Source organism: Electrona antarctica (genome assembly GCF_951216825.1).
Source record: "Electrona antarctica genome assembly, chromosome: 15".
NCBI lineage: Eukaryota > Metazoa > Chordata > Actinopteri > Myctophiformes > Myctophidae > Electrona > Electrona antarctica.
In genome coordinates this window covers 26,105,380-26,130,505 of record NC_136796.1, presented here as the reverse complement: position 1 = coordinate 26,130,505, position 25,126 = coordinate 26,105,380, and the positions used below count along the sequence as shown (strand labels likewise).

General features: G+C 40.2%; 2 protein-coding genes across 2 annotated transcripts; one reads left to right on the top strand and one right to left on the bottom strand.

Annotated features, from left to right (window-relative positions):
* Positions 1–3,798: 3,798 nt before the first annotated feature.
* Positions 3,799–14,940, bottom strand: eif3eb (eukaryotic translation initiation factor 3, subunit E, b). Its single transcript, XM_079523080.1, has 13 exons — positions 14,780–14,940; positions 13,571–13,688; positions 12,841–12,958; positions 12,516–12,558; positions 12,304–12,408; positions 11,576–11,701; positions 10,392–10,516; positions 9,210–9,336; positions 8,832–8,933; positions 6,994–7,103; positions 6,586–6,688; positions 5,672–5,806; positions 3,799–4,345 (listed from the first exon to the last, which is right to left on the bottom strand). The coding sequence occupies exons 1-13, from the start codon at positions 14,867–14,869 to the stop codon at positions 4,310–4,312; spliced, it is 1,338 nt and encodes a 445-aa protein (XP_079379206.1). The 5' UTR covers positions 14,870–14,940; the 3' UTR covers positions 3,799–4,309.
* A 1,237-nt stretch (positions 14,941–16,177) lies between these two features.
* LOC306938774 (dehydrogenase/reductase SDR family member 13-like) lies at positions 16,178–21,868 on the top strand. Its single transcript, XM_079523081.1, has 5 exons — positions 16,178–16,401; positions 16,566–16,684; positions 16,782–16,905; positions 19,069–19,398; positions 20,273–21,868. Exons 1-5 carry the CDS (start codon positions 16,275–16,277, stop codon positions 20,533–20,535), a joined length of 963 nt encoding a protein of 320 aa, XP_079379207.1. The 5' UTR covers positions 16,178–16,274; the 3' UTR covers positions 20,536–21,868.
* Positions 21,869–25,126: the final 3,258 nt, after the last annotated feature.

Sequence of the window (25,126 nt, the reverse complement as noted above, 5' to 3'; positions counted from 1 at the left end):
TTAACTGATTTTAAACTGAGATAAGTTGCACTTTTCAGTAGAGAACTCAATTTGAAAATAATTTACTTTTGACAATCAACACTGCACACCTACCTTTACCTGGCTCACTGCAAACATTTGTCAGGTGCTAATTAAGACCAAATGCAGCTCCAGGTGGTGAGCCCTGCTGCCTTATAATTAATGGCAGAATATTTTAGATGTACTAGCCATAAATTAAAATTCATCAGAAGCTATTTAATTGTTCAAAATGTGGCATCTTAGGGATGAATGTATACTGTAACAGGGAGGAGAACATGAAAAAGGGGATTTTAAATCCCCTTGAAGTTATATTTGAACATTTTAGTCGGTGCCAGATGAGTTTAACTGAGCCACTGAATCAACCAAATAATCTGTCACAAACTTGTCTGGCTATCTGACACAAGTAGAAAACACTACATTTATTAAAACTTTTTGGGCCATGGCACACCAATGGGAAAGTTAAAATCTCAAGGCAAAAAATGTGGGGGAGGATAAAGTATGCCTGTATTGTGAAATGAGTGTGCACAAAGTACTCACTGCATATAGTAAATTAGTAAACGTTTTGTATCGTTTTATACTGTACATTGCAATAATGTGGGGTTGATGCAAAATATCAAGGCACAGCTGTACTTAATGTGATGAGAACATTTACTATGCAAACAGTGCCTTCTGAAGTCCAAAAGAGGAATTGCAGGGAGGCCCAATGAGGATTGTTGAGTCTGTATTATTCTATACAGGCTACTATAACCTCAGCCTTCATCCTGACACTTATTCTATGTTTACCCAGGGTGAGAAGTTAAGACATAGCATACAGTATATTGACAGTTGGCCTCATATATTCCATAACAGAATCATGTTTACTAAATATATTACTCACCTGACTTGAAGCCTTTGACCTCGGATGCCTCACCATAACTGTGGAAACAAACCAATTATTTCAGCACAAATTCACTTCAATTCAATTTTCCATTACAAACCTGCCAATAGCTTTGTTTTTGTAGACTTATACTTTACTTAAGTATACTATACTAGTATGCAGGGATCTTCAAGATTTTTCAAGTCCAAGGACCCCTTCGCTGAGAAAGATGAAGCAGGGCCCCCCCACTACATAGTGTGTTGCAGATTAATTTAAACATTTTTAGATAGCTTAGAATTGAATGAATAGATTTGTTTGACAACACTATCATGTCCAGAAACTGAATGAAAACAAGACCACAAGGACTTTTCGGTGCTATCCTTTTAGACTAAGACTAAGTGTTTGATTGTATTGTGTATCGTTTACATCTGTCTAATAAAGTATTCAAACTGTTGTGTAAATACATTTTTGGTTTGTTTACTTGACTTATCTTTTCTATTAAAAGGCCATGGTGGATTCATGTTAAGTGTATTTCCAGACATTTAACTAAACCCTCAACACAGTAAACATATTGGGTCTTTATTTGGATGGCTTTTTTTCCAAACACCAAATATCTTAATGGAAAATAGCCGATCTACAAGCACACAACGTCTTGCAGTGCGAGACGTTGTGTGCTTGTAGAAGATAGTAACATTCCCCTCAGAATAGGGATTCTAGGGTTGAAGTTGAAAACGAAACACATGCAGTTTCCGAGGCTAGGGTTGAAGTGGTTAATGAAAATAAAAGTGCCTATCACACAAAGATTTGGATACCCCCTGTAGTATCTCTGAGGACCACCTATAGGGTTCCTGGACCCCCTGTAGCATCAAAAAAAGGTTCTGTGGACTAACGAAGAGGGTGCAGGGTCTCATTGCACACTAGCAACTAAAGTGTATATTAGTTGCATGCTCAGATTCAGTATTGACAATGGTTTCTATGATACTGCACAAGACTAGCAGGAGATGACATATTGTACCACTCAACATAAAATCTAAAACATGTCATTAGGCTGTCAATGTGGGCTATGGTACAACCACACAATACATATGAAAATAGGTTTACTGTGCATTCTCTTAACCTTGGGTAGGTATGCATATTATAGTAAGTTTACAGCAAGAGATGGAAAATAGACGTTTTAATGTGCATAAAAGACCCACTGTACCCTCACAAAAATGTATATTTAAGAAGCAATCAGCCAAGGCCAACCACAAAATGCTTTCTGTGCCAAGTCACAGCAGCTTCTGGAAAATGTGGGAAAAGGGACGTCTTGGAAAGGAAAGCCTAACCATTTACAATTACGGGATGAGGGGGAAAAAATAAAAAAAACACATTTCCACTTAAAGTACCGCCCAGGAACACAGTTGAGCCAAGTTTGTCTCCACATTGGACATGAGCTTTCCAGTTTACTTTTGCCAGTCTTGTAGTACCAGCCTATTGGTGGCCTCTGCCTATAGAGGATACTACAGTACAGAGGGGCCACCTACCTTCCAGGTACCTCTCCAAGGAGGATGAGGAGCTTTGGTTCCGAGCATAGCAGCAGAAGAACAAGGCCCAGACCAGGAGGGTGGCCACCACCAGGAGCAGAACCCAGAGAAGCCGGGCCACAGCTGGGTTTGTGATGGCCCAGGCCATGAGGGTATCCATGATGAAGTTGAAGACTGACAGTCTGTCAAGTGTGTTCCAATAGACCTCCTGTGCGTGTGGGTTTCTGCAGGGCCAGTGTCTCTCCTCTCGGGGCAAGGCACAGTGCTTGTAACAGCAGGAAGAGACTGCCTAGGCAACAGCAACCACAGATGGGCACCAGCTGTTCCAGAAGCAGCCCTCAGCCCACGTCAGCTCTGTGCTTTGTGTGTGCAGTGCACATGCATGTGTTGTAATTTACTGAGCTTGGACTATGTGCATAAGGAAAACTGCTTACGGAGGAGTGGCTAGCCTGGAATCTCCAAAGGCCAACCGGCCACTCCCCAGGTGAACAGCAGAGGCAACACACATACCATGCACACACACTTCAGGATCCTGCATGCTAATGGTAAGAGGACAACTCAGAAATGCACCTGGGGCACTTTCTCCCCACTGCTTGAATACCTGTCAACAATCATTTGTGCAGAGGTGTGTGTGTGTCTGAAAGGGGCGATTGTCAAAGGAGTTACAGTACTATTTCTAGGTCAGTTTAAGCCATCCTTTCACCTTTTTAGAGAGAGTGACAGACAGAAAAACAGCCAAATTGTCCGTTCACTAAAACCTTTTAAAAATGAATGCTTTCTTATTGCTCAGCTTGCATGTTATCCACATTATGATGTTCTATAATAATAATAATAATGTACAGTAAAACAAGTCAATAGACTGGTTTTCACCAGTAGCCTACCAACACAAAAGTTAAATATTGACTCACAATATACTGTGCACGTCAATATATTGCAAACTAAGGTGTGGTCACCAAAGCATCAAATATTATGTCAGCAGTAAAAACTAAACTGAGGCATATGCTATCTTGTGAGTCACCATCCCAATAAGTTCCATCTCTTTTGGTTTCTACAACAAGTGCAGTATGCCATTTCCCATATTCAGCCTAGAAATGCCATATCTTCATATCCATGCCTGAGCCTCACAAGCTAGCAGGCTCCCGCCCAGAATCAAAAGGATGTTTGCCTTCAGTCAGAACTTTATCAAGTTTCATTTATTTCTATACCACAGTACCATTAAGTTGTGGCTTTTACCACAGATAGTGCCATGTTTAAATGTATGCTCAGCCTCAGCAGGAGAACTGCAAAAGAATGCAGGGTCATGAAACAAACACTAACTGGGAAAAGGAAAGGCAAATGGAACAAGCACGCCATCTAGTGGAAAATGGTCTGAAATGGAATACACATGAAATTCATTGTCCAAAAGTGGAGAAATTAGCTTTATTTTCCATTTGTTATTATACATACTGTTTGTAGTTGCATGTTCTAAGGGATATTTTTGTATATATATTTTTTAAATACAAATGTTAATATATGATATAGTAAAGTAATATAACCATGGAGTGACAATGCCAGTTGTTTTAAGAACATTCTGTTGTACACGCACATTATTCCTGTGCGTAAACCTGTGTATAAAACTAAAGAGTTTTGAGAGTACACAATGTAATTATGCAGACCCAATACAACTTAAGTATAAATTTCTTAAAATGTTACCGTACTATTAGCGACTGAATTGTCAGTCATAGTGATAACAATTATCTCCACTTAATGTGTGCCATCTTACCACATGGTCAAGGTTTTTGCAAACTGCAGAACTGTCAGATTTATCTTGTTGGAGGTTAAATAAGAATTGGGGAGGATGGATCAATTTAACGTGAAACGTAGCAGACTTCTCTTCATCCACAGCTTCATGGTCCATGGTGATTGAAGTCCTCTAGAAGCCAGTATTTTCAGCACCCCAGTTTGGTGTCTGGCAAAAAATAAAATGGACAAAAAGCAAAGCAATATTTTTTTGATCATTTGAACACATTTGCTTACATACACTGATATACTAAAGAAAATAGCCTATCGCCGTTAAGACATCCATTCATACAATTCTAAAAACTGATACTGATGGTAAAAATAATACCTTTATCCACATAGCGATCACAACAGATATTTATATATTTAAATCTGATAACATTGAACTGCTTACATCAATATTACTACCTCTTAACATTAATTCTTACATTATTTTGCCAAGTATATTAGCACATACAGGTACATGGGATTTATCCATTTAATTCACCTGAACTATTAGGAGCCATAAGTAACTACAGCACTTTATTGAGCAGCTACTGAGGAACAGTTTGTGTAGAAGCCATCCTCATTGTTTTGTTTGTCTATTTATTACTATTATTTCATGATTGTTGTATAGTTGTTATTTAGCATCATTTGGTATTCATTTGATAGATCATTGGGTTAATGGAATTATTGTTTGGACACCAAGGACATGCCTCCCCAGGCCTAATTGATTGAGAGAGCATAATTATGCACCTTTGTGGACAAAACTGGCATTATGAGAGCAGAGCCACATTCAGAGAGGAAAGACACACTTGAAAATGTTTGTAAATGCACTTTTGTGGATCAAGATAAGTAAATATGCAAAGCAAAAATGACATTCAACTTGTGGACAATCTGTTTATTTTGCCCGAGTACAACTAAAAGTCAAGGTGCATCAGTGGGTTTGTTGATTTGTTTGGAACCAACAAGAGCCACAACAGTTGAGATTCAGTGTCTAGCTTAAGGACGAGCCAGTTACCATCAGTGATGTGAGAGGCGAGATAAGCATTGGCACCTATTTTTATATAAAGCCATTGCTGGGATGCTCCCTGACTATATTTGTTCCATGATGGAACTGAACAATAGCACCTATCAGACCCGCTCTAGTGATTTCTTAAGGCTCAAGGTTTCTCAGGCCCAGACAGAGTTGGGCAAGACAGCTTTTTCTGTCAATGGCCCAACTTCGTGGAATGAACTCCAAAACTCTTTAAAACTGAGCTCCCTGCTATCCTTCGGTCAGTTCAAAGGAATGCTCCAGAACGTTTTTCACCACGATTGCTCCTGCTTCAAGTGATCTATTTTACTGATGGTTGTTCTGTATAAAGTTCCTTTGTAATTTATCCTGATTTATAATGTTGTTTGATGTATTGTTTTTGGACTGTATTTTGTGTATTGTAAACTTCGGCTACATTGAAAATGTATTCCGAGTATAAATAAAGGTGATGATGATGATGATGTACACAGGCCAGCCTACCTCATTCCTGTTGCTGTTGGCTACCTTCTTCTCTATGTTCATAGCCAGCATCTGGCTACGGAAAGACAGACTCTTGGTCTTCTCGATCACTTGCTGGTATGGCGACACTGCATTGTTGCCCATCACCACATGACTCTGAGGAATGAGAACGCAGATGTTTATCAAGAAACACCACGATACATGCACACTATTGCTTAGTTAATAACCCATTTTGACCTGAGATCAGATTCTAAAAATGTCTTCTACATCCTGACAGTTTTCTGAAAAAGCTATATTTCGATGTCAGTCATTCTTCGATTTTTCAAAAATCGAAGAAAAAAAGACCTACAAGCTCGTAGCGCGCCACTCTGTGGCGTGCTATGAGCTTGTAGATCTGCTATTTTTCAATAGCTAAAGCATAACATAATGCTAACACCAAAAGGGGTTCCCGCCCAAAATGGGTTAAGTAGGAATGAATGTTGTTGCTAAAATAATGTCCTATCCATCTTTGCCGTGAGTGACGCTAGCTTTGGTCTTTATAGTGTTGCGAGTTGTGTGGCTACTGTATGTGACCCATGAAACTCATTAAAAACAACCATCGTTTAATTGTATTTCTATTTCACACAATTAATGGATTTCAGTCCTGAAAAAAAAAAACATTGGAGTGTGCAAGTAATTATTTGCCCTTCACTATTTTCCTGGTTTTCTACCATACCAGGAAGTTATCTGCATTCACCTTCCTTCCATGTCCTTCTCATGCTAGTTAATTTGATCAAGGACTATTTGAGTAGACTTGCAATTCCACATGAACACCAATGCCTACATGGCAGAATAGAACACCAGCAGCAAAAGGGTTGCAACCCACTGCACTGGATTAAGTGGTTTTAACCAGAAAGCCGTCCTCCCATACAGGTGGTCTCTGTATGCAGTCTCACCAGTTTAGAGTCGATCTTAGCGTCTAGTCTGGCGTTACGGATGAGGTTCACGATCCATCTCTCCGCCTCCTCTGGAGTCATGTTGAGCTTGTCTGCCAGCATACTGCGAGGAAGAGAAGAGAGGAGACATGAGCTTAACAAAAATATATTCAGGGATGAATCAAAGTGTTTTTGACAGTTCACCCCATGGTGCTTGAAATGTAGGGAGGGCATTAATGTCTATAGTTGTACATTTAAGTTATAATTTGAAAACCATTCCAAATGAATGCTAAATGATTAGCTATGTAGTTAGCTATAATCTAGTTATGTAGATTTACCTTAAATAAAATACTGATGCAAAAGTACCATTGTATAAAGAAAAAGAAAGAGGATGGTTTTAAGAGAACACTTCTTTACAAGAGGCTTTACCTGATGCTGATACATTGATGAATGCGACAAAAGGTCTCAAAGATAAAAAGTCGAGCATTCTCAATAAAATCCTCAAGACAAGCGACCAGGAAGAAGTCATTCACAAGAACCTACACAGGAATAAGAAAACAAAAATCAGACAAATCCAAGTGAAGAGAGAAAACATAAAATCCTAAAGCAAATGGTCAGTAGTGCAGAGGTGTGAGTGATATTTATTGTACTATACAGTAGATTACGTGTCCATCAGAACATAATTGTAGTAATTATAAAAATAGCTAGGTACAGTAGTGTTATGTTTAATCTTACACTGATTTGACAGAGATTGCATATAAATGTTTCCACATAATGCATCGACCACAAAACTGCATTGAAAATGAGGGACTCTCCAATACAATAATATGTAGACACTATGAACATTATGATCAGTTGAGTAAAAATATTGACGCTGCCGATCACCAGATTGGAAACATAACCGAGTTTTACAGCAGGGAAGATATTGGTAATAAAGAATAGTCTCCAGAACAGCTTAGACATGTGAATATATTCATGGCGTTAAACATAGAAAGAAAAGAGATGAGGTACTATTATTTGATGAGGTGGAATGATACAGTATGAATCCACGTAAAATGCTATCATTAAAAAGCTTTGTAGCCGGCAGTTTTACAGTCTGCGGTGCTGCTTCATTATTTCCGATAGGCATTGAATTAAGTTACAAATTGACGCAACCAAGAAGACATCTGACTGACAATATTACCATGGCTCTAAACAGGTTTGATTGAATGGCTTTACTTGCAAAAAAGGTAAAGCGGGTATGCAGTGAATTTTCAACCTACCATCGTGAAAGACTTGGTCTTTGTACACCAAGTCCAATGCAATGGTTTGGTCAATTTTATTTTTAACGCATCAAAATAAACTCAGGAATTGAACTGGGTTCGACAACAAAGCACTGTCACAGCCACTTGTCAGATTAGGTGTGCATTCTGTGCGGCATGCAATTACCAATTGTAGATTGTCTATCCGTGTTGGGCAAGCTACAGTACTTAAAAATTATAATGTGTCCAATCTAGAGTATGTTAATACAATATAACTATTGGGTCTTGTATTTTGTCTGCCTGCTCTTCTATGGAGACATTTAGATTGTGTCAAAACTCACCTAGACACAGGATCTGACACAAATTTTGACTTGACGGACAAGAATCAATTTATCCCCTGAGCAAGCAGACAGGCTCTATTAACTCAAATGGTATTTTTTTTTTAAAGAAATCAGGAAACCAGGTTCAAATCCAGGGTAGAAGAGGAAAGTTATTAGTGCAGCTTTTAAGTTGGACACATTGTAGCGAGCTAAGCTACCAGTTATATTAAATAAAGCTTCACAATACTGAAGCTACCCTCAGCTAAGCCACAGCAAAATGACAAAAGTAGTTTCTACATCAAAGCGTTTTTGAACCAACTTCACTCAGTCGGTGCTATCTCAGCGATCAATAAAACTGTCATTCAAACAGATCGGCAGGCAATGTAGCGACTGCTGCAGCAACTCTAAAACTGCCATCAAGGAGTTTCTAAAAGAGAAGGAAAGTGGGCACGAAATCTGACAGCTGTTCTGCTTTGAAAATCAAACTGAATCCATAAAATGAGGGCAGACAAGGATTTGTGGAGGATGAATAGCTTGCTAGGTTTAATGCTTAGGAGATCAGAGCAGCGTGGCTGGCTCATATTAACCTTTAATACCACCGCCAACTTTCATAGAGAGTATTACACCCAATTGTCAGGGCTCGCACACACACTTTGGAGGTCACCCTCACTCCCTTCTAAAATGTTTTTCTGTCCATTCTTCTTACCGACTCACACTCCCTCAGTTTCTTCTGGGCACTGTCAAAGTCAAAGTTCACGTAGAGGCACTCCACAAACTCTGTGATGGGGTCCTTGTATGTGTAGGACTCCTGGGGAGGGAGGCAGACAAAATAATCAAATGCATCGAATAACTTGACTTTATACATCATTCTGCTATGCACTTCAAATAAAAGTATAAAAATAAATTGTTCTAGAACACTAGGAATAATTAATTTCTGAAAGATATCATGTGCATTGTCTTTGATAATCACATGGCCCTGACAATGTGATGTATGAGACATTGCACATTCACCGTTTTTATTAGAGCATTGCATAATGCAGCTTTAAGAAAAGGTATTGAAAGTCATCCAATGTATTAAGCTTACCTGTTGGATGACTTTAACCAAGTCCTTCAGCACCTGCCTGCGTTTGCGGACATCTTTGTTGGTGATAACTGCAGTTGTTAGGTAGCGCAGAATATGTGGGCACATTGTCTGGATGACATTCAGGTACCTAGCAAGCAGACAAAAACATGTATTGACTGTACTGCCATTATTGCCTTTACAGCCTTCATACCAAAATAAAAATCTATCATACCAGGATTAGAAGCACTGCATGCAAGATGTAAATTCAAGATGAAAGGGAAAATTAAGAAACAGGCCAACAAAAAACACAAGAATGTCCGTTTCTTACTATACTTTCTCCATACTAATATTGTGGTCAGTGTTCAGAATAATGTGACAGTGTCCACAAATTCAACTGGTCTGGGTCACTTAGCAATTCATCTTCGTGATAAATATTTCACTGCATCAAGTGACAGTTTGCATAAAACAAAATAAGATGCACCACAACTCCCGATATTGGGCATGTCATACTGTAGGTGAAACTTGACAATTTCACATTTAGTCAAAATCTTTCAAACATTTTCTAGATTTCTGACATTGTTACTAAATAGTGGTCTCCGAGGCTACTAAAATAGGCAATCGACAAGCTCACGACGCGTTGCTTCACATCGTTTATTTTTTAATAGCATATTATAGAATAGTATATAACCAGTAAGACGCCCTGAGCCGAAGCGACCTCGTCACATGCATGCATACGCCTGGGTGACGGCAGACTGCTGGGCGAGCTGCTGGGGTCAGATCAACATATGGAATGAATGATGGTACTGGCCATGGAGCGTCTTGAGTGTACACTAGGTATGATGAGGTCAGATCAACATATGGAATGTCAGAACAGGTCAGCTCCATATGTGGAGATCTAAGGATTTGAGGTCAGATGTAGAGTTGCTGGCCAGCTCTATATATGCAGATCTAGGTGATGATCCAGTCTTCTCCATGTATGGCTATACAGGGTTTTATGAGGTCAGTGTGGTCATATATGGTGGCGTGACGTGTCACGAGGCGTGAGGGACTGACGGCCATATATGGTGGTGTGACGTGTCGTGAGGTGTGAGGGACTGACGGCCATATATGGTGGCTTGACGGATGGAACGAGGGACTGACAGGTTTTCATAATAATCTGCGACCTACGGTCGTAATAAGGTTAGTGGTTAACATGTTATTTACTGCGGCTGGTAGAGGAAGAGCTCGATGATGTTGTCTCTGCCTTTAGGGTGATTGAAGAAGACAAACAGTGACCAGTGGATGAGCCAGGTCCTCTGTTGGAGAGCCTGTAGGGGGGAGCTCACCGACTGTAAGGGGGAAAGAGAGGGGCTGAGTGTTATAGATATTCACTGGAGCCACTCATGGTAAAAATGTATGCACCTAATGGCCCATTGTGTTGTAGTGCTTGCAGAAAAATATACTAGTGATGGGAGATTGAGACAAGCGTTGCATTTCAATAGAAGATCAATCCGTCCAATTCTAACCAAAGATTATGTTTTTGACGGCCCATCGCGGTCCCATCACTAGTCACGTTAGAAGTAAGCATCGCTCCCGTTGTTCGCCTCGGGGGTGTTTTGGCTACATCTAGCTACTTCAGCTACATCCAAGATGGCGCCTGGTGCATCTTGAAATGTGCTCCGTAGCTGCAAATCGCTGGGCACCCTGATTTAATGGTCCTAAATAGAGCGTCGCAGTCCCGCCCCCTACCATGGACCAGGAAATGAAACCCAATGCATTTTTCCCATAGACATTTCATAAAGTATTTATTTAAAGACGGTTACGCCACGGACAAAGCCAACTCGAGTCGTGACAACTCATGACAACACAAACAATATTTTGGACCAAACAAATAATTACAAAGAAGAAAAACAACAAAAAAAGTGTTGTAACCTGCCGTTTTTTTCTTCTTTTTAATAATTTTTCGGCCCCAAAAATTGTGTTTGTTGTCATGATTTGTCACGACTCGAGTTGGCTTTGTCCGCGGCGTAAACATCTTTAAATAAATACTTTCTGAAATGTCTATGAGGAAAATGAACGGAGAATCATTTCCTGGTCCATGGTAAGGGGCGTGACTGCGACACTCTATACCCCCGGGCGTTTGGGGTGTTAATCAGGTGATTAATGCCCTCCTTTGGAAAGGTTTTTTTTCTAATACCATGTTTTCTTGTGGTGCAATATTTCTTATGACTTGTTCTGTCTCTCTGGTACATATTAATCATCATCATTTTTCGACCGTGGCGTGTGTGTGTGTGTGTATGTATGTATGTATGTATGTATATATATATATATATATATATATAAATAATAATATTAATAAAACCACTCAAGAATTATTTGACTACATTTTGTACAGAAAAATAGCTTACATTGTTGTCAATAGTCTCCCTGAGGCGAGTCAGGTCCTCCATAGCTGCATCCCAGTTCTGCATCAGTATTTCAGAAGCAAGTTTGCCCCATAGGGAGCTCAGGGCATTCCTGTCTGTTGAGGGAACCTGAGGTAAGGACAACAAACCAAGTCAATCTTCGTCAAAACAAGACATTCAAATATCTTGCTATTGATGATGGTGAACAATTGGACAGTAGGCTAAGTGTGCAGTTCAAAGTGAAATTAGTTAATTGGCTAAGTTTTGCTTACTGTAGATACATTATACTGTAATAGTATTACAGTGTAATATCCTTTGAACAGCAGATTTCAAAAGCCGTCCATTTTTGTTGGATCAGGTTGCTGTGGTTCGGTTACCTGATATTTCCTACCAGAGCACTTGAATGCCAATCAAGTCGGCAGTTCAAACATCTAACATGCGTGTACTTGAAAGCATGCACTTTGAATACATATTATGGAGACAAACACTGTTCTAGGTGTGCCCGGCATGGCAAAACTTTGCAATAGAGCTGCCTACAAATCAAACTGCATCAATGTATAATTTTTACAGAAGTATTCATTGTATTGTACTAAGACAATTGATTTTAATACAACATTAAATTGTCAATATATTGTGAGTCCCCACTACATTACAATTACTTAAGGATTAATATTCAGTTGACAAGGTTTACATAGAGCTTTCTGTATCCTTTTATTTACGATTAAACTTACCAGCACGCGGAAGAAGTAGAGGTACTCTGCTGCACCAGAGTAGTTACCGCACTCATACTGGAACTTGGCATACCTGTAGAGAGTATCCAGGTACTCTTGGCGGAACTACAGTATGGAACACAATGTTATGTTGTTTTTGCACAATGCACATACATACACACACACACACACACTAGTATTAATATCCTATACAGTAATTTTGCAGAACTTACACTGTGTTTCTCAGACAGATAGTCAAACAGCTGCCTGCCATCTCTGAGGAGGAAAAAACAAATAATTTGATGCAAAAGCTGTCACAAACGTTTGCATGTGTATGTTGTGCCACAAACTGTGTGTGTGCGCGTGAGCTTTTGTCAGATGTTGTAAGTAGGCAGAACTCAAAGGCAAAAGAGGGAACTGTGAGAAACTGTTAAGTGTGTCACTTCCCCTTATGCATTTGATTTTGTCACTTTTTGCGTTTATAGTAAAAAATAAATATGAATATATTTTAAGAGTACTTGATCAATAACTTAAACCCATGTAGCAGTTTGGTCTGACCTTGTGGACTGCATCTGTCGAGTAGTCTCTGGATCTTCAAACATCTTAACGATGGGCTCTGTCTCTGACTGGAGCTGCTTCAGCTGAGCAACCACAGTGGTCCTTTTTTCTTTCAGGGCTGAAAACAGGTTGGTTCAATCACTGATTTGAATTACTGTATCTGGTCCAGGGAACACCAGAGGTCCAATTGGACCTTTACGGGTCTGTCACTCCGGGTTTGTACAAAATTCCATTTGGTTCCATTTGTACACTCTCAAGAGTAATAAGCACTGAGGATTTTTACAGTGTAGAATGGGGTCCCAAAGATTAAGACAATTGTGTTAAACTGGGGTCCGTGGCCTAATGTACAATTCAATTCAATTCAATTTTATTAAAGTGTCAAATCACAACAAGTTGTCTCAAGACACTTTACAACCAACAAAGATCCACCCAGAGCAAGCAATATTGCGACAATGGTAACGAAAAACTCCCCTTTAGGAAGAAACGTCAGGCAGAACCCGACTCTAGGGTGGGCGGCCATCTGCCTCGACCGTGTCGGGGGAGGGTAGAGGGGAATAGGAAGAAAGAATAGAAGAGAGATAGACAGGTGGGCTCCATGGACATCAAACTCACTGAACTAAACTATACTGGAATCACAAAATACATCTTAAAATCCTCAGTTTATTTAACTTACGAGTGTACAATACAAAAACATTTGTATAGAAATATGGTAGATAGATGGATTACTTACAGTGCGGGATCTCCTTGTCTGGGTACAGGTGTTTGTACACGTCCATGGCGAAATCCACCATGTTGGTTTCACTGAGGAGCTCCAGCTTTCCCTGAAGAAGTTCCTGCTCATTGTAGATCTGTAATAGATATGATCAAGTATAACATGTCTAAGGTTTTATTAAACAAACACTGCAGATAAAGAGGATAATTCGGGCTTTTAGTACAGCTGCAATGTTTGTGAGTTTGACGTAGTTTAAAACAATCAGTCTCAGATAGGAATTTTCTGGATGTATGGGCTGTCAATGGTCGGTGTCTAGCGCAGTGGTTCCCAAACTTTTTCGTGTCAAGGACCCCTAAATCAACATTTATTAGGCCACAGACCCCCCATTTGAAAACATATGCCAGTGACCCCGATAAGGGAGGATTTTTACGGCTCTAGCAGTGATTCCGAAACATATTAATTTCATGGAGCCCCAGTTTCACACGCATTATGCTACAGACCCCCGATTTAATGGCATTTCTATCTCTGGTACCCCAATTTACATTGTAAAACCACTGTTTGGAACCACTGTTAAGGAACCAAATGGACCCGTACACTCAGAGTTACAGACCCATAAGGGTCCATTTGGTCTATCTCTAATTGAGCTAGGTACCCACTGGAACTCCCTCAAGTACCCCTAGGGGTCCCAGGACCCCAGCGGTTACTTCGCCTAGCTGTGGTCCATAGTTCTTGCCCTAATGCAAAGCTATATGGACCAGAGCTAGCATTAGAGCTATGGACCAGAGCTAGCATAAGCCATAATATTTAGACAAAACGATCTAAATAAATTGATATTAATCCTATTGCTTCATACCGGAAAAACGTTTTACCACAGGATGTTGTCATAAGGGGGGGGTCACACCCCGGGTTCTGTGTTCTTACTAGTGTTAGCTTTAGCCATCGGAGGTATTTTATAGTCCGACTTTTAATTTCGTAGATATAAAAACGTCAAAATCGATCAAATACATCTACGAGTCTTTAATCTAAGGCTAGGTTAGGTAGGGTTATTGTAAGCGGCGAACATGATAGAACCCGGTCAACTTTGGACCATATGGGTTAGCACAGCCAGCAAATATGGCGTGACACACAATGCACACCATCACACCGCGTCTTGGGGAGCGACCATAACGATGAAAAGCCAGCAACGCATTGTGAATCGATGAAAAATAACAGCGGAAATAAGCGTACCTCTTTCACAGAGAGAAATTCCAAAAGAGGAAAAACTAAATGCCGGTCCAAGAAATGTGCGATCCTGGTTGTGAGATCGTAGTCCGCCATGTTTGCACGCTACGCTACAAAAAGGATCGAAACTTTATGAACAAATCACTCGTGGACACACGACAGTAGAGCGGGGTGCGTGCTCATGTTAGCCCGCCCTCTGACGACAGCCACTTCTTATTTTCTTCCCCTTCCTTGAAATGTAGTGTCAAGTGTCAAAACTCAAAAGTAGCCTACAATATTTGTCTTTGAAATATAGTATCCAAAATACTCAAGTAGGTAAAAGTACAGATAGGCTACTATTTATTATTATTTTAATTATACAGTACTAAAGTAAATGTACCTGTTACTGTCTACAACTTCACCCCATTCATTTATTTCATAATATAAACTGGTATTATCTTGTTGATTTCAAGCTGTCTATACCGTGGCATCAATGGCATGGCACATGCAGGAGTATCAGAATCTATTTCAAGAAAATAAGTTAATTTATTGGTGTTTACTGATAAACAATATAATAATAATAATATGTAATTACATTGTAATGTAATTCAAACATAGCTACTGTATCAAGCTGTGAGTTTATCTTCTGACAGTGTGTCAGTATAAATCTTTTTGTTGTCACATATTTTTCAATTCAATTCAATTTTATTAAAGTGTCAAATCACAACAAGTTGTCTCAAGACACTTTACAACCAACAAAGATCCACCCACAGCAAGCAATATTGCGACAATGGTAACGAAAAACTCCCCTTTAGGAAGAAACGTCAGGCAGAACCCGACTCTAGGGTGGGCGGCCATCTGCCTCGACCGTGTCGGGGGAGAGGGGGGGAGGGTAGAGGGGAATAGGAAGAAAGAATAGAAGAGAGATAGACAGGGTGGGCTCCATGGAGGGGCCTGGTCCACATCTGGTCCAGGTCGTGCACTGTGAGGCCGGGTCCACGGTCACACTTCTGGTGGGCTCCATGAAGTGGCCTGGTCCACGGTCACACTCGGCAGTCAGTTGGGGGTTAATATTAGAGGTCCACGGAACTGCGAAGTGGAGGACAAAAAAGAGACTCCGGGGAAGGATTCCCCGGATGTTGGGTTAGTGGCAGGCCTTACTGGAGCCTATACAGTGTATATTACAAGCACTGCTGGGAGACTGCTGGCTATTAATGCCATAAATTAAAAAGCTTAATTGCAAGGGTGCCTTGGTATATTTTTCACATTTTACATGGATGTGTTTATCTATGAAACCTGTACAAATATGTGCTGATGATTTGTGGTCGGTGTTGTTGGTCAAATCTCATTTTCAAGATAGACCAAAACTCCAGTAGGTGGGAGTAATGGCACTAAAGAAGTTACCAACAGCTACCAACAGCAAAGAAGAAGCAAAGTTTAAAGTTGTGCAACACCAGATAAGTACACTACAGGGGCTACAAGGGAGGCACACATACTGTACGAGCAAAATAGTGTCAGCCAAATGGAATTACTTTTACTTGCTGCCGGATTGTTGTTGGTTGCTTATGTGATCATTTACTATACTAAAATCAAAGGGCCTACATGCAAAAGCAATACAAAACTCCATGGAAAAACAGTGATTGTGACTGGTGAGTTAACCCTGCCTGCTTCTCTCTTCAGTTTCTGGAAGATCTGTCCGTCGGCTGACTAATTTATGCTGAAAGATTAACCACTCTGCTGAATGATGTCAGTAAGAATTATTGCTTTATCAATGAACACATTTCTGAGTAATAAAGCATTATTTGTTGATTAGGGAGCAACGCTGGAATTGGGAAAACTACAGCCATAGAACTGGCTAAGAGAGGGGCCAGGGTCATTCTGGCTTGTCGGAGCAAACAGAGAGCTGAAGCTGCTCTTGCTGACATAAAAAAGGTAAATATAAAAATAACACTGAAGCTGATGGGCCTCTGTTGCATGTTTCTTTGGTCTGTGCTGTGCCTACTTTGTAATGAATAATGGTCTCCTGCAGGAGAGTGGGAGCAATGACGTGGTGTTCATGCAGTTGGATCTGGGGAGTTTGAAGTCTGTTCGCTCCTTTGCTGAAACCTTCTTGAAGACTGAGCCCAGACTGGACCTGCTTATCAACAATGCAGGTGATAATGAAATAAACATAAAAACGTACAAACAGTTTTTGCTAAATAGTAATAACTGATGATGGTTTATGTTTACTGCTGCTGACTTGTCACATAACAGTACCTGTAGATACAGTAGGCCTATAATTAAGGCCATGTCCATGCAGTTGTGGTTCTCAAAGTGGATCCAGGGAGTTCCAGGCAGTCAACAGCTAATATTGTTAAAGGATTAGTTCAGATTTCAGGGGTATCAGGGGTAGAGTGGCTGGATGGCAACTCGAACCCGGGCTCCCCCAGAGTTAGTGTTGAAGTGTCTTTGAGCAAGACTCTGTACCCCTAATAATTAGGGGTACAGATTGGTGCCTTGCATGGTTTCCGCCGCCATCGGTGTATGAATGTGTGTGTGATGGGTGAATGTAATGCACAATCTATGTAAAGCGCCTTGGATAAAGGTGCTATATAAATGGACCATTTTATAAATAAACAGAAAATACATGTTCAGGTAGGTGACAAAATTGCAACCAATCAGGAGAGAGTAGCTATTTATGAGCATATTTGTCTCCACCAGGCCGAAGGCATGGGGAGAGAGTATGTTTTGCACTCCGTCCGTGTGTGTGTGTGTCCTTCCTTCCGTCCGTCCGTCCGTCCTTCCGTCCGTCCGTTACCAGCTAATCTCCGGCACCGTTGGCCCGATCCATGCCAAACTTTGCACACACACTCCCTGGATGCCAACGACGAACCTCTGCCCCAAATATTCCTCAGCGGCCTGTTATAGCGCCACCATGAGGCCGATTTAGGCAAAACACATTTCTGTAGATAACTCGTACACATTTTATCCATACATCACACAATTCGGTATACACTATCTCCATAGTCATGTGATCAACACAGATCTGCACAATTTCCCATCTTCCATCCTGATTGGCTAAGATTGGCTTCCAAAGCTCACATGATTGGTCCGTTTCGAACAAAGTGCCACAAATCACAAACACAGTGTCCAATTTCCATGAAATTATACACGCACATTTCCACTAGGCCGAGGACGACATGCCACTATTTTTCCACAAATCAGCCTCACGGTGGCACTATAACAGGCCAATTCCTGTTTTTACCTATAACTGCATCGACAACTTATGTATGTGCACTCCCTAGAGGCCATGGAAAAACATTTTCCCTGCATCCCTCCACATCTGCCGGTTATAGCGCCACCATGAGGCCAATTTCTGCAAAACGCATTGTTTATGTTAGTCGCACAGATTTCATCCAAATCTCACGCAAATCGGTACACATGATCTCTGTAGTCATGTGATCAAGACGAGCCTGTTGGATTTCTCAGATTCTACACTGATTAGCTAAGATTGCCTTCCAAAGTTTTCAGGAGTAGCCCGTTTTGTACAAAATGCTGCACATGTCCTGCTCATCCAGAATTCTATCCTCAGAGATGCTATGAGTGATCTGGCTCTGCATTTCCTCAACAAAATGAAGAAAATTGTTGCAAGAAACAAACAAACAAAAAAATATTACATTACATTAAACATTTTGCCAAACATCACACACACTCCTATCCTCCTGGTGGAGACCTGTGCCCAGAAGGGCACTTTTTCTAGTTTTATAGTGTTCCAGTTCGAATTTTGTCTGCTCATTTCTTTGTGTCATCACTTACAATTCCACTTGTTTAATCTGTGCCCTGACTGCGTTCTCTATCTTGATTGGATACAATTGATATCCCAGTTTCAGTTTGGTTTTATTTTAACCAAAGAAATTCACTTGCACTACCTTTAAAGCTAACAAAACTAGTGCCATTTGTATTGTTAACCTATTTCTAGATTTACTACCATATAATGCAACGTTTGTTCAACTTCGACCCCTCCCACAAAAAATAGTTCCATGTGACAGAGGGATCAAAGTTGAACGAAAGTTGCGCTACGTGGATAGAAATAGGTCAACAATTTACACTCGTTTTGAGGATTAATTCATTTTTAATGCGTGGCCCCCAGACCCCCACTGACCTGAACTACTTAATATTCACCAAAACAGGACCAGAACAAAACATCTTAAAAAAACGTTTGTAACAATTTAACAACACAAATCTGGTCTTGGGATCCCTGTCACATTAATGTGGATGTCCTTGATGTGAAAAAAATTGAGAATTAGCGACTGGTCTAACATTCCTCCGGTCTCTAGGGATCTTCATGCAGGGTAAAACAGAGGACGGCCTGGGGATGATGTTGGGTGTCAACCATATTGGTCACTTCCTCCTCACCAACCTGCTATTGGAGCGGCTGAAGGAGTGTGGTCCCAGTCGGGTGGTCAACGTGGCATCTGAAGCCCACAAGATGGGCAGGATTGATTTCTCTTATCTGAACACTCACAAGGCTCTTGGTGAGGAAGGCAGTTCTTGGATATCCACATTTAAGCTATACGGCCACAGCAAGCTATGTAATCTCCTCTTCACCCACGAGTTGGCTAACAAACTACAGGGCACAGAGGTCACCTGCTACAGCCTCCACCCAGGTCAATTAAACATTATTCTACCTATGTATGAAATGTATTCTACTAGCTTAAAGTAATATGACAAGTACAACATATAACATTTTAATGTGTGGTATATTTCTATTCCCAACATTATATGTTAAACGGATGATAATGCCATATACAAAAAAAAGCATATTGCGCTGCAGTTTAATTTGCTATTTGCAGTTTCACCCTGAAAGCAATGAGTATGGTAAAATGTCTATTTTCATCCATGATGCCTTCTCTGAGGTGGACAAAAGGTCTCGGCCATGAACTTTATACTGTACTGTAGGTCAGCTCTCTGTCTTGTCTGCTGAAAGACTGAGGGCCCCTCAGAGGGAGAGCTGACCTAGCTACAATGTAAGATCCATTTTTAAATACACAGGATGTGATGGAATTTCCCCTCGTGTTATCTAGGTCAAGGTTTCCAAAACCTTTCAGGCTGTGACCCCCAAAAATAATCATATTTGGAATGGGGACCGCCCAGTTTGACTACAAGCCACTACAAGCTTGTCAGGTCATTAAATTGTCACGTTAGAAATGTGCAGATACTAGATAGTATACACTTACCAATATACCGTAGCGAGAAAACAATGTTGCACATTATGCTAATCATTTGAGGACCCCCAAAAATGTATTGGGGACCCTCCTGGGGGTCTCGACCCCCAGTTTGAGAACCACTGAGTAATTGTGGCTTACTTCCGCTATGTGTCAGGTAATCTCAGTCCCCCATGATCAGACTTGTCCTGCACCTACTAGGCATCATGAATAACAACACTTGACAACAGCCCACTCACTAGTTCAGGAAGCTAGCTCAAACCAGAAACCCTACTTGCTTTAGGTTATTATTAACATAGCTCTCATTCCTTTTTAGGTGCAATCAATACTGAAATTGACCGCCACGACACCACCATATTTTCTGTGATAGTTATCAAGCCTATGATGAGACTTTTCTTCAAGACCCTAATTCAGGGTACCCAGACCACCCTGCACTGTGCACTCCAGGAGGGTATCGAACATCTCAGCGGACGCTACTTCTGTGACTGTGCAGTCAAAGATGTCTTTCGTAGAGCCAGGGATGATGCTGAGGCTAAGAAGCTGTGGGAGATAAGTGAGAGACTGTGTGGACTAGCTTAAAGATTACAGTTTAAGGAATTGATCCAAACCATAGAATTATATTTAAAGACAGCCAGTTCATGAGACAGAAACACTCACGTCAAAGTAGATTAACCATTTATTGCAATACATGGAATACAGTTAAACTTGGCATTAAAGGCTCCGCTTTGGGAGATGTTCTCTGAATTTTGTCGAAGCAGCATGCTAAGCAAAATCAGGGAACATTAGCAAAACCCCCATAGGGATACAATAGTAATACATACTGTAAGTAATACATTTACTTTGATATTTAGCTTGAATCAGCAGACATTGCCATTGATATTTAGCTTGAATCAGACCGCATGCAGGAACCGCTGTTGTTTAACTAGCACATCGCTTACAGTGTAATAATGGAGTGCCACAATTTTTGTATTTTTCCAGTTTTTCATGTGTCTATGAGGTGACAGTACTTCATTAGACACCCTGGAGTCGTTTTTATGTGCAATGGTGTATTAACTTTGTATTTAGGGTTTCTTCCTGGAGGCTGAACCCTTGACAGTCAAACGGGCCAATGAAATAAACAGTAATATAGTGACATCACACTATCAGCCCCTCCCCTAACCCCTCCCCTTTTATCATACAACTACAGCTGTGGGTGCGGCTTCAGTTCAGGTGGATCACCACCCATCACCACCCACCAGGCAAACCAGGCATACTTAATGAACTGGTGGGCGTGCCCACATAAAAACAACATTTTAACAAATACTGTACACTTGACCCACAGCCAAAAGTTTTTATAGGTGGGTAGGACCATAACAAATGCATATATGTTTTACCCAAACCACAACCCTCCGCAAAATGGGAATCAATTATATTATATATATATTAAAATATATATATATCTTAGATATATTTATGTTATTGATGTTTGTAAATGATGGGAGTACTGTGTAAAATGTTTAGTTAAAGAGATCGTCATCATATACTGTAAGCGTGCAGGGAAAAATACCCTATGTCTTCTGTATAGATTATTATTTCTCCACAAAATATTTATGTCAATATCAGGGAAACTATTTACAGAAATCATAACATGAATGTGAGTTAAGTCATTTTAATGCTGTTGGTGTACGCATGTATGCCTTTTTATAATCTCTCTCTCTGGGCCACCAGTATGAATGTTTTAAAATGACTAATGTTGAAAGATTCTGTGAGAATATTACGCCATAATAACCCTCTTTTAAGACCTGTGTTTCATGATGAATCCTTGAAGAAAAGAGGGAACTGTTATAACACTCAACACTGGTGGTCAAATTAAACAATTCAGCTGAGGTTCCCACAATCTCACAATGGTTTTAATAAACTGTTTGAGATCCAATTATACTGTATTTCGTACAATGGTACAATGACTATGTCAAAGTACCATTCACTCTGTAGGCAGTACTGAGCAGCTAATGTTATCTTTCTGGACATTTGTCTTACTGATAAACTGAACTGTCTTATCAGAGAAGTGTGTCAGAGTTCATCACAAGTTGCTGACCAAGGCTTTGCTGTACATTAAAATTGCCCTCTCAAAAAAATGAAATTAGAGTAGCAATTATTTTTACCCCTTTTTGCTCCCAATTCAGTTGTTATGCCAATTAATTCCTCCCAACACTTCTGTGTGGCTACTGCTCTACTGTTCCTGGCTGGCACTGCAGCTGCCTTTTAAATTATTGTCTCCAACAGGCCGAAGGCATAGGGAGAGAGTATGTTTTGCCCTCCGTCCGTGTGTGTGTGTCCGTCTGTCAGTCAGCAGCTAATCTCCGGCACGTTAACCCGGTCGATGCCAAACTCTGAATTCTGAATTTTCCGGAACAGCCTGTTCAGCACCACCATGAGGCAGCTTTTCACCATTTTTACCTATAACTGCACGGATCTGCATGAAAGTTGCACACACACTCCCTAGAGGCCAAGGACAAACCTTTGACCTGCACTTTTCTACCTTTTATAGCGCCACCACAGCGAAAAACACATTTTTTGTTATTACTCCTCCAGATTTTGCAAATCGTTACACACGGCTGGATAGCCGAAATGTTGGGAGTTTTTGACTCATCTAGTCATGGAAGGCAATGTAACTGTAACCTTTTGAAATAAAAAAACAAAACAAAATGCCACTACTGCCTGTGTAAGTAATTTTAACCATACGACAACTTTTAAAGTTATAGGCGGGAGGAAAGCGACAAAAGTATACTAGAACTTTCAGAGGATAGTTTGTTAACAGAAGGCTGGGTAAATCCAAGTGGGAAAATATATTCACTCTCTCCTCTCATAACAAATCCCTAAAATAGTTTCAGATCAATAGACAGTGTTCTCCTGGGCGTCTGCCAGATGAGAGTTTGTGTAACTGTCCGTTAAACATGTAAAAACATACACTGAGGATATAGAGGTGGGACAAAAAAAATCAGTATATCATCGTACTCTCTCATCGTATTGATACACTGACGGCAAATATTATTATCTCAAGCTCTGTAGTAAACAGAAAATGCATTTTCAGGTTGGGATACCAATTTTATCCAGTGAAGAGAGAGAACCCCTAAAGGATACAGCAGAAAACACATGAAATCGGACCTCACAAAGATGTGAGCAGACAAATTTGGAGCAGGAACAGTTCCAGGAAATGAAGCCGATAAAATGGGTAGTCTCTCCAGATAGTATGACATTAGCAACCTGATATAGTGTTTGTGTGTGTGTGTGTGTGTATATATATATATATATATATATATATATATATATATATATATATATTATATATATTATATATATTATATTTTTGCTACTGAACAAACACCCTAAACAGTAATGATTGGACTATCCAATTAAACTAAACTAAATTAACTAAACTATTTAACCAAAATATTTTGTTTAAAAAAAGATACTGGTATGCCCTAATGATGGTGCATAGGATGCGGTTACAAAATACTTACTATAATGTCAAATTGTCAATATCACAAATGCTCCAAAATGTATGAAACATATATTTTCATGCTCCAGTGCTTTAGGGTGTCTATTGGGACTCAAAACAAAACAGTGTGTCCTTGTGTCCTTGTCCTCTTCCAAATAACAGCCTGAAACGACCAATTTCAAAATAAACGTTTTCAAAGGGTTGATGACAATACGTGTTTGAATGATTGCAGTGGAAGTTGTTGCATTGGAATACAAACAAGGCCAGATATGATCATAGCTCTGTGACTTGTTCCTGAGGTGTGCTACAGTGCTGCAGTCGCCAGGCAACAACATCGGCCAGACATTTTCTCAAGGCCCTGGTCAGTACATAAATCCAGAAGTCTCTTGCTTCCTTGATCTAGTCTGCACTCTGCCCATAATGCACTGTAATATATTGTACGTCAAAATGCATGTTTCAATTGCATGAGTGAAAGATCGCTCCGATCATTTATTTAGGTGATTTAGAAAATGTTTTGTGACCTTTGACCTTGACCCAATTAACCCCAAAATGCAATAATGTAATATAGGGACCACTGTCCACCTTTCCAGTTATTCTATGCACCTGTGTTCCCATGTTAACAAACAGACAAAGCAGCTTATGAGGAATATGCTCTCTTTCCTTTGTTCTATGGCTTCAGCTTTCTGAACTAAGATGTGAGTTTTACAAATTCAGAAGAAGAGTTTCAATAATCATTACATAAAATCCTGCAAAAAAAAGACTTGTAAAAACTGTTATGTAGCTACGAGTATTGTTTCTCAAAGTGGTCCTTGAGGGGGATCCACAAGGAAAAAGTGTGTGTGTGTGTGTGTGTGTGTGTGTGTGTGTGTGTGTGTGTGTGTGTGTGTGTGTGTGTGTGTGTGTGTGTGTGTGTGTGTGTGTGTGTGTGTGTGCGCACGCGTGCGTGCGTGCGTGGTTAGTCGTCTGATCATCAGCAAAATTCTACTGTCAGGGGCAAGTGAGATCTGGCCCACTAGATGGTACTGTGATGCTAACAAATGTATGAACTCATACATTCAAACACATTGAAGGTGTTTAAAATGATATGGCAAAGTCCAATATTCACACATTGTTTATATTTAGTATCATGTATTTTCACTGCCAAGATTTTGAATACACCTCAATTACAGTGTACAGTATGTATATGTAATGGTTTCCTAGAGCAACTATTCTATGTGACATGGTGTAATATACAAGGGAGGATTTCTTTTGTGTTTGATGCATAATGCTCTCTTTGATTTGCATAAAAAGTAGTGTTAAATCATTTTCCCTGTAATTGCCCTGAAATTGATTCCATTTTGAAATAGGCCTTGTGAAATTAGAACTCCAGTGGTGGCGGGTATTTCCTTATTGTAAATGATTAGGATAGTCAAATGACCTGTGGTAATGCACAACTTCTACTTCAACATAAGATCTCAGTGGGATGCCTGGTGTCAGCCAGTTAGCACACAGACCATATGCTCCTTGTCCTTGTCCTTGTCAAGACCCAGGATCAAATCCAACCCGTCTTGTCTCGCATGCTTCTCCTCTCTCTCTGTCCTTGGTTTGTTGTCTCTCTGCACTGACGTATCTGACACAAGGCATACAAATGCCAAAGTAGATGGTCTTAATCGTGAGATCTAAGATTGTTTTTCAAGATCTAAGATTGGTTTT

What these genes read in the sequence shown, in the direction of transcription:
- eif3eb (XM_079523080.1), bottom strand. Translation starts at nt 14,869, where the DNA reads ATGGCGGACTACGATCTCACAACCAGGATCGCACATTTCTTGGACCGG. An exon ending in AGACAAGGAGATCCCGCACT is followed by an intron (nt 12,959 to 13,570) that starts GTAAGTAATCCA and finishes ACCTGTTTTCAG; the next exon opens with CCCTGAAAGAAAAAAGGACC. An exon ending in CCAACAGCAACAGGAATGAG is followed by an intron (nt 4,346 to 5,671) that starts GTAGGCTGGCCT and finishes ATTTTTTGCCAG; the next exon opens with ACACCAAACTGGGGTGCTGA.
- LOC306938774 (XM_079523081.1), top strand. Translation starts at nt 16,275, where the DNA reads ATGGAATTACTTTTACTTGCTGCCGGATTGTTGTTGGTTGCTTATGTG. An exon ending in CTCTTGCTGACATAAAAAAG is followed by an intron (nt 16,685 to 16,781) that starts GTAAATATAAAA and finishes GGTCTCCTGCAG; the next exon opens with GAGAGTGGGAGCAATGACGT. An exon ending in CTGCTACAGCCTCCACCCAG is followed by an intron (nt 19,399 to 20,272) that starts GTCAATTAAACA and finishes ATTCCTTTTTAG; the next exon opens with GTGCAATCAATACTGAAATT.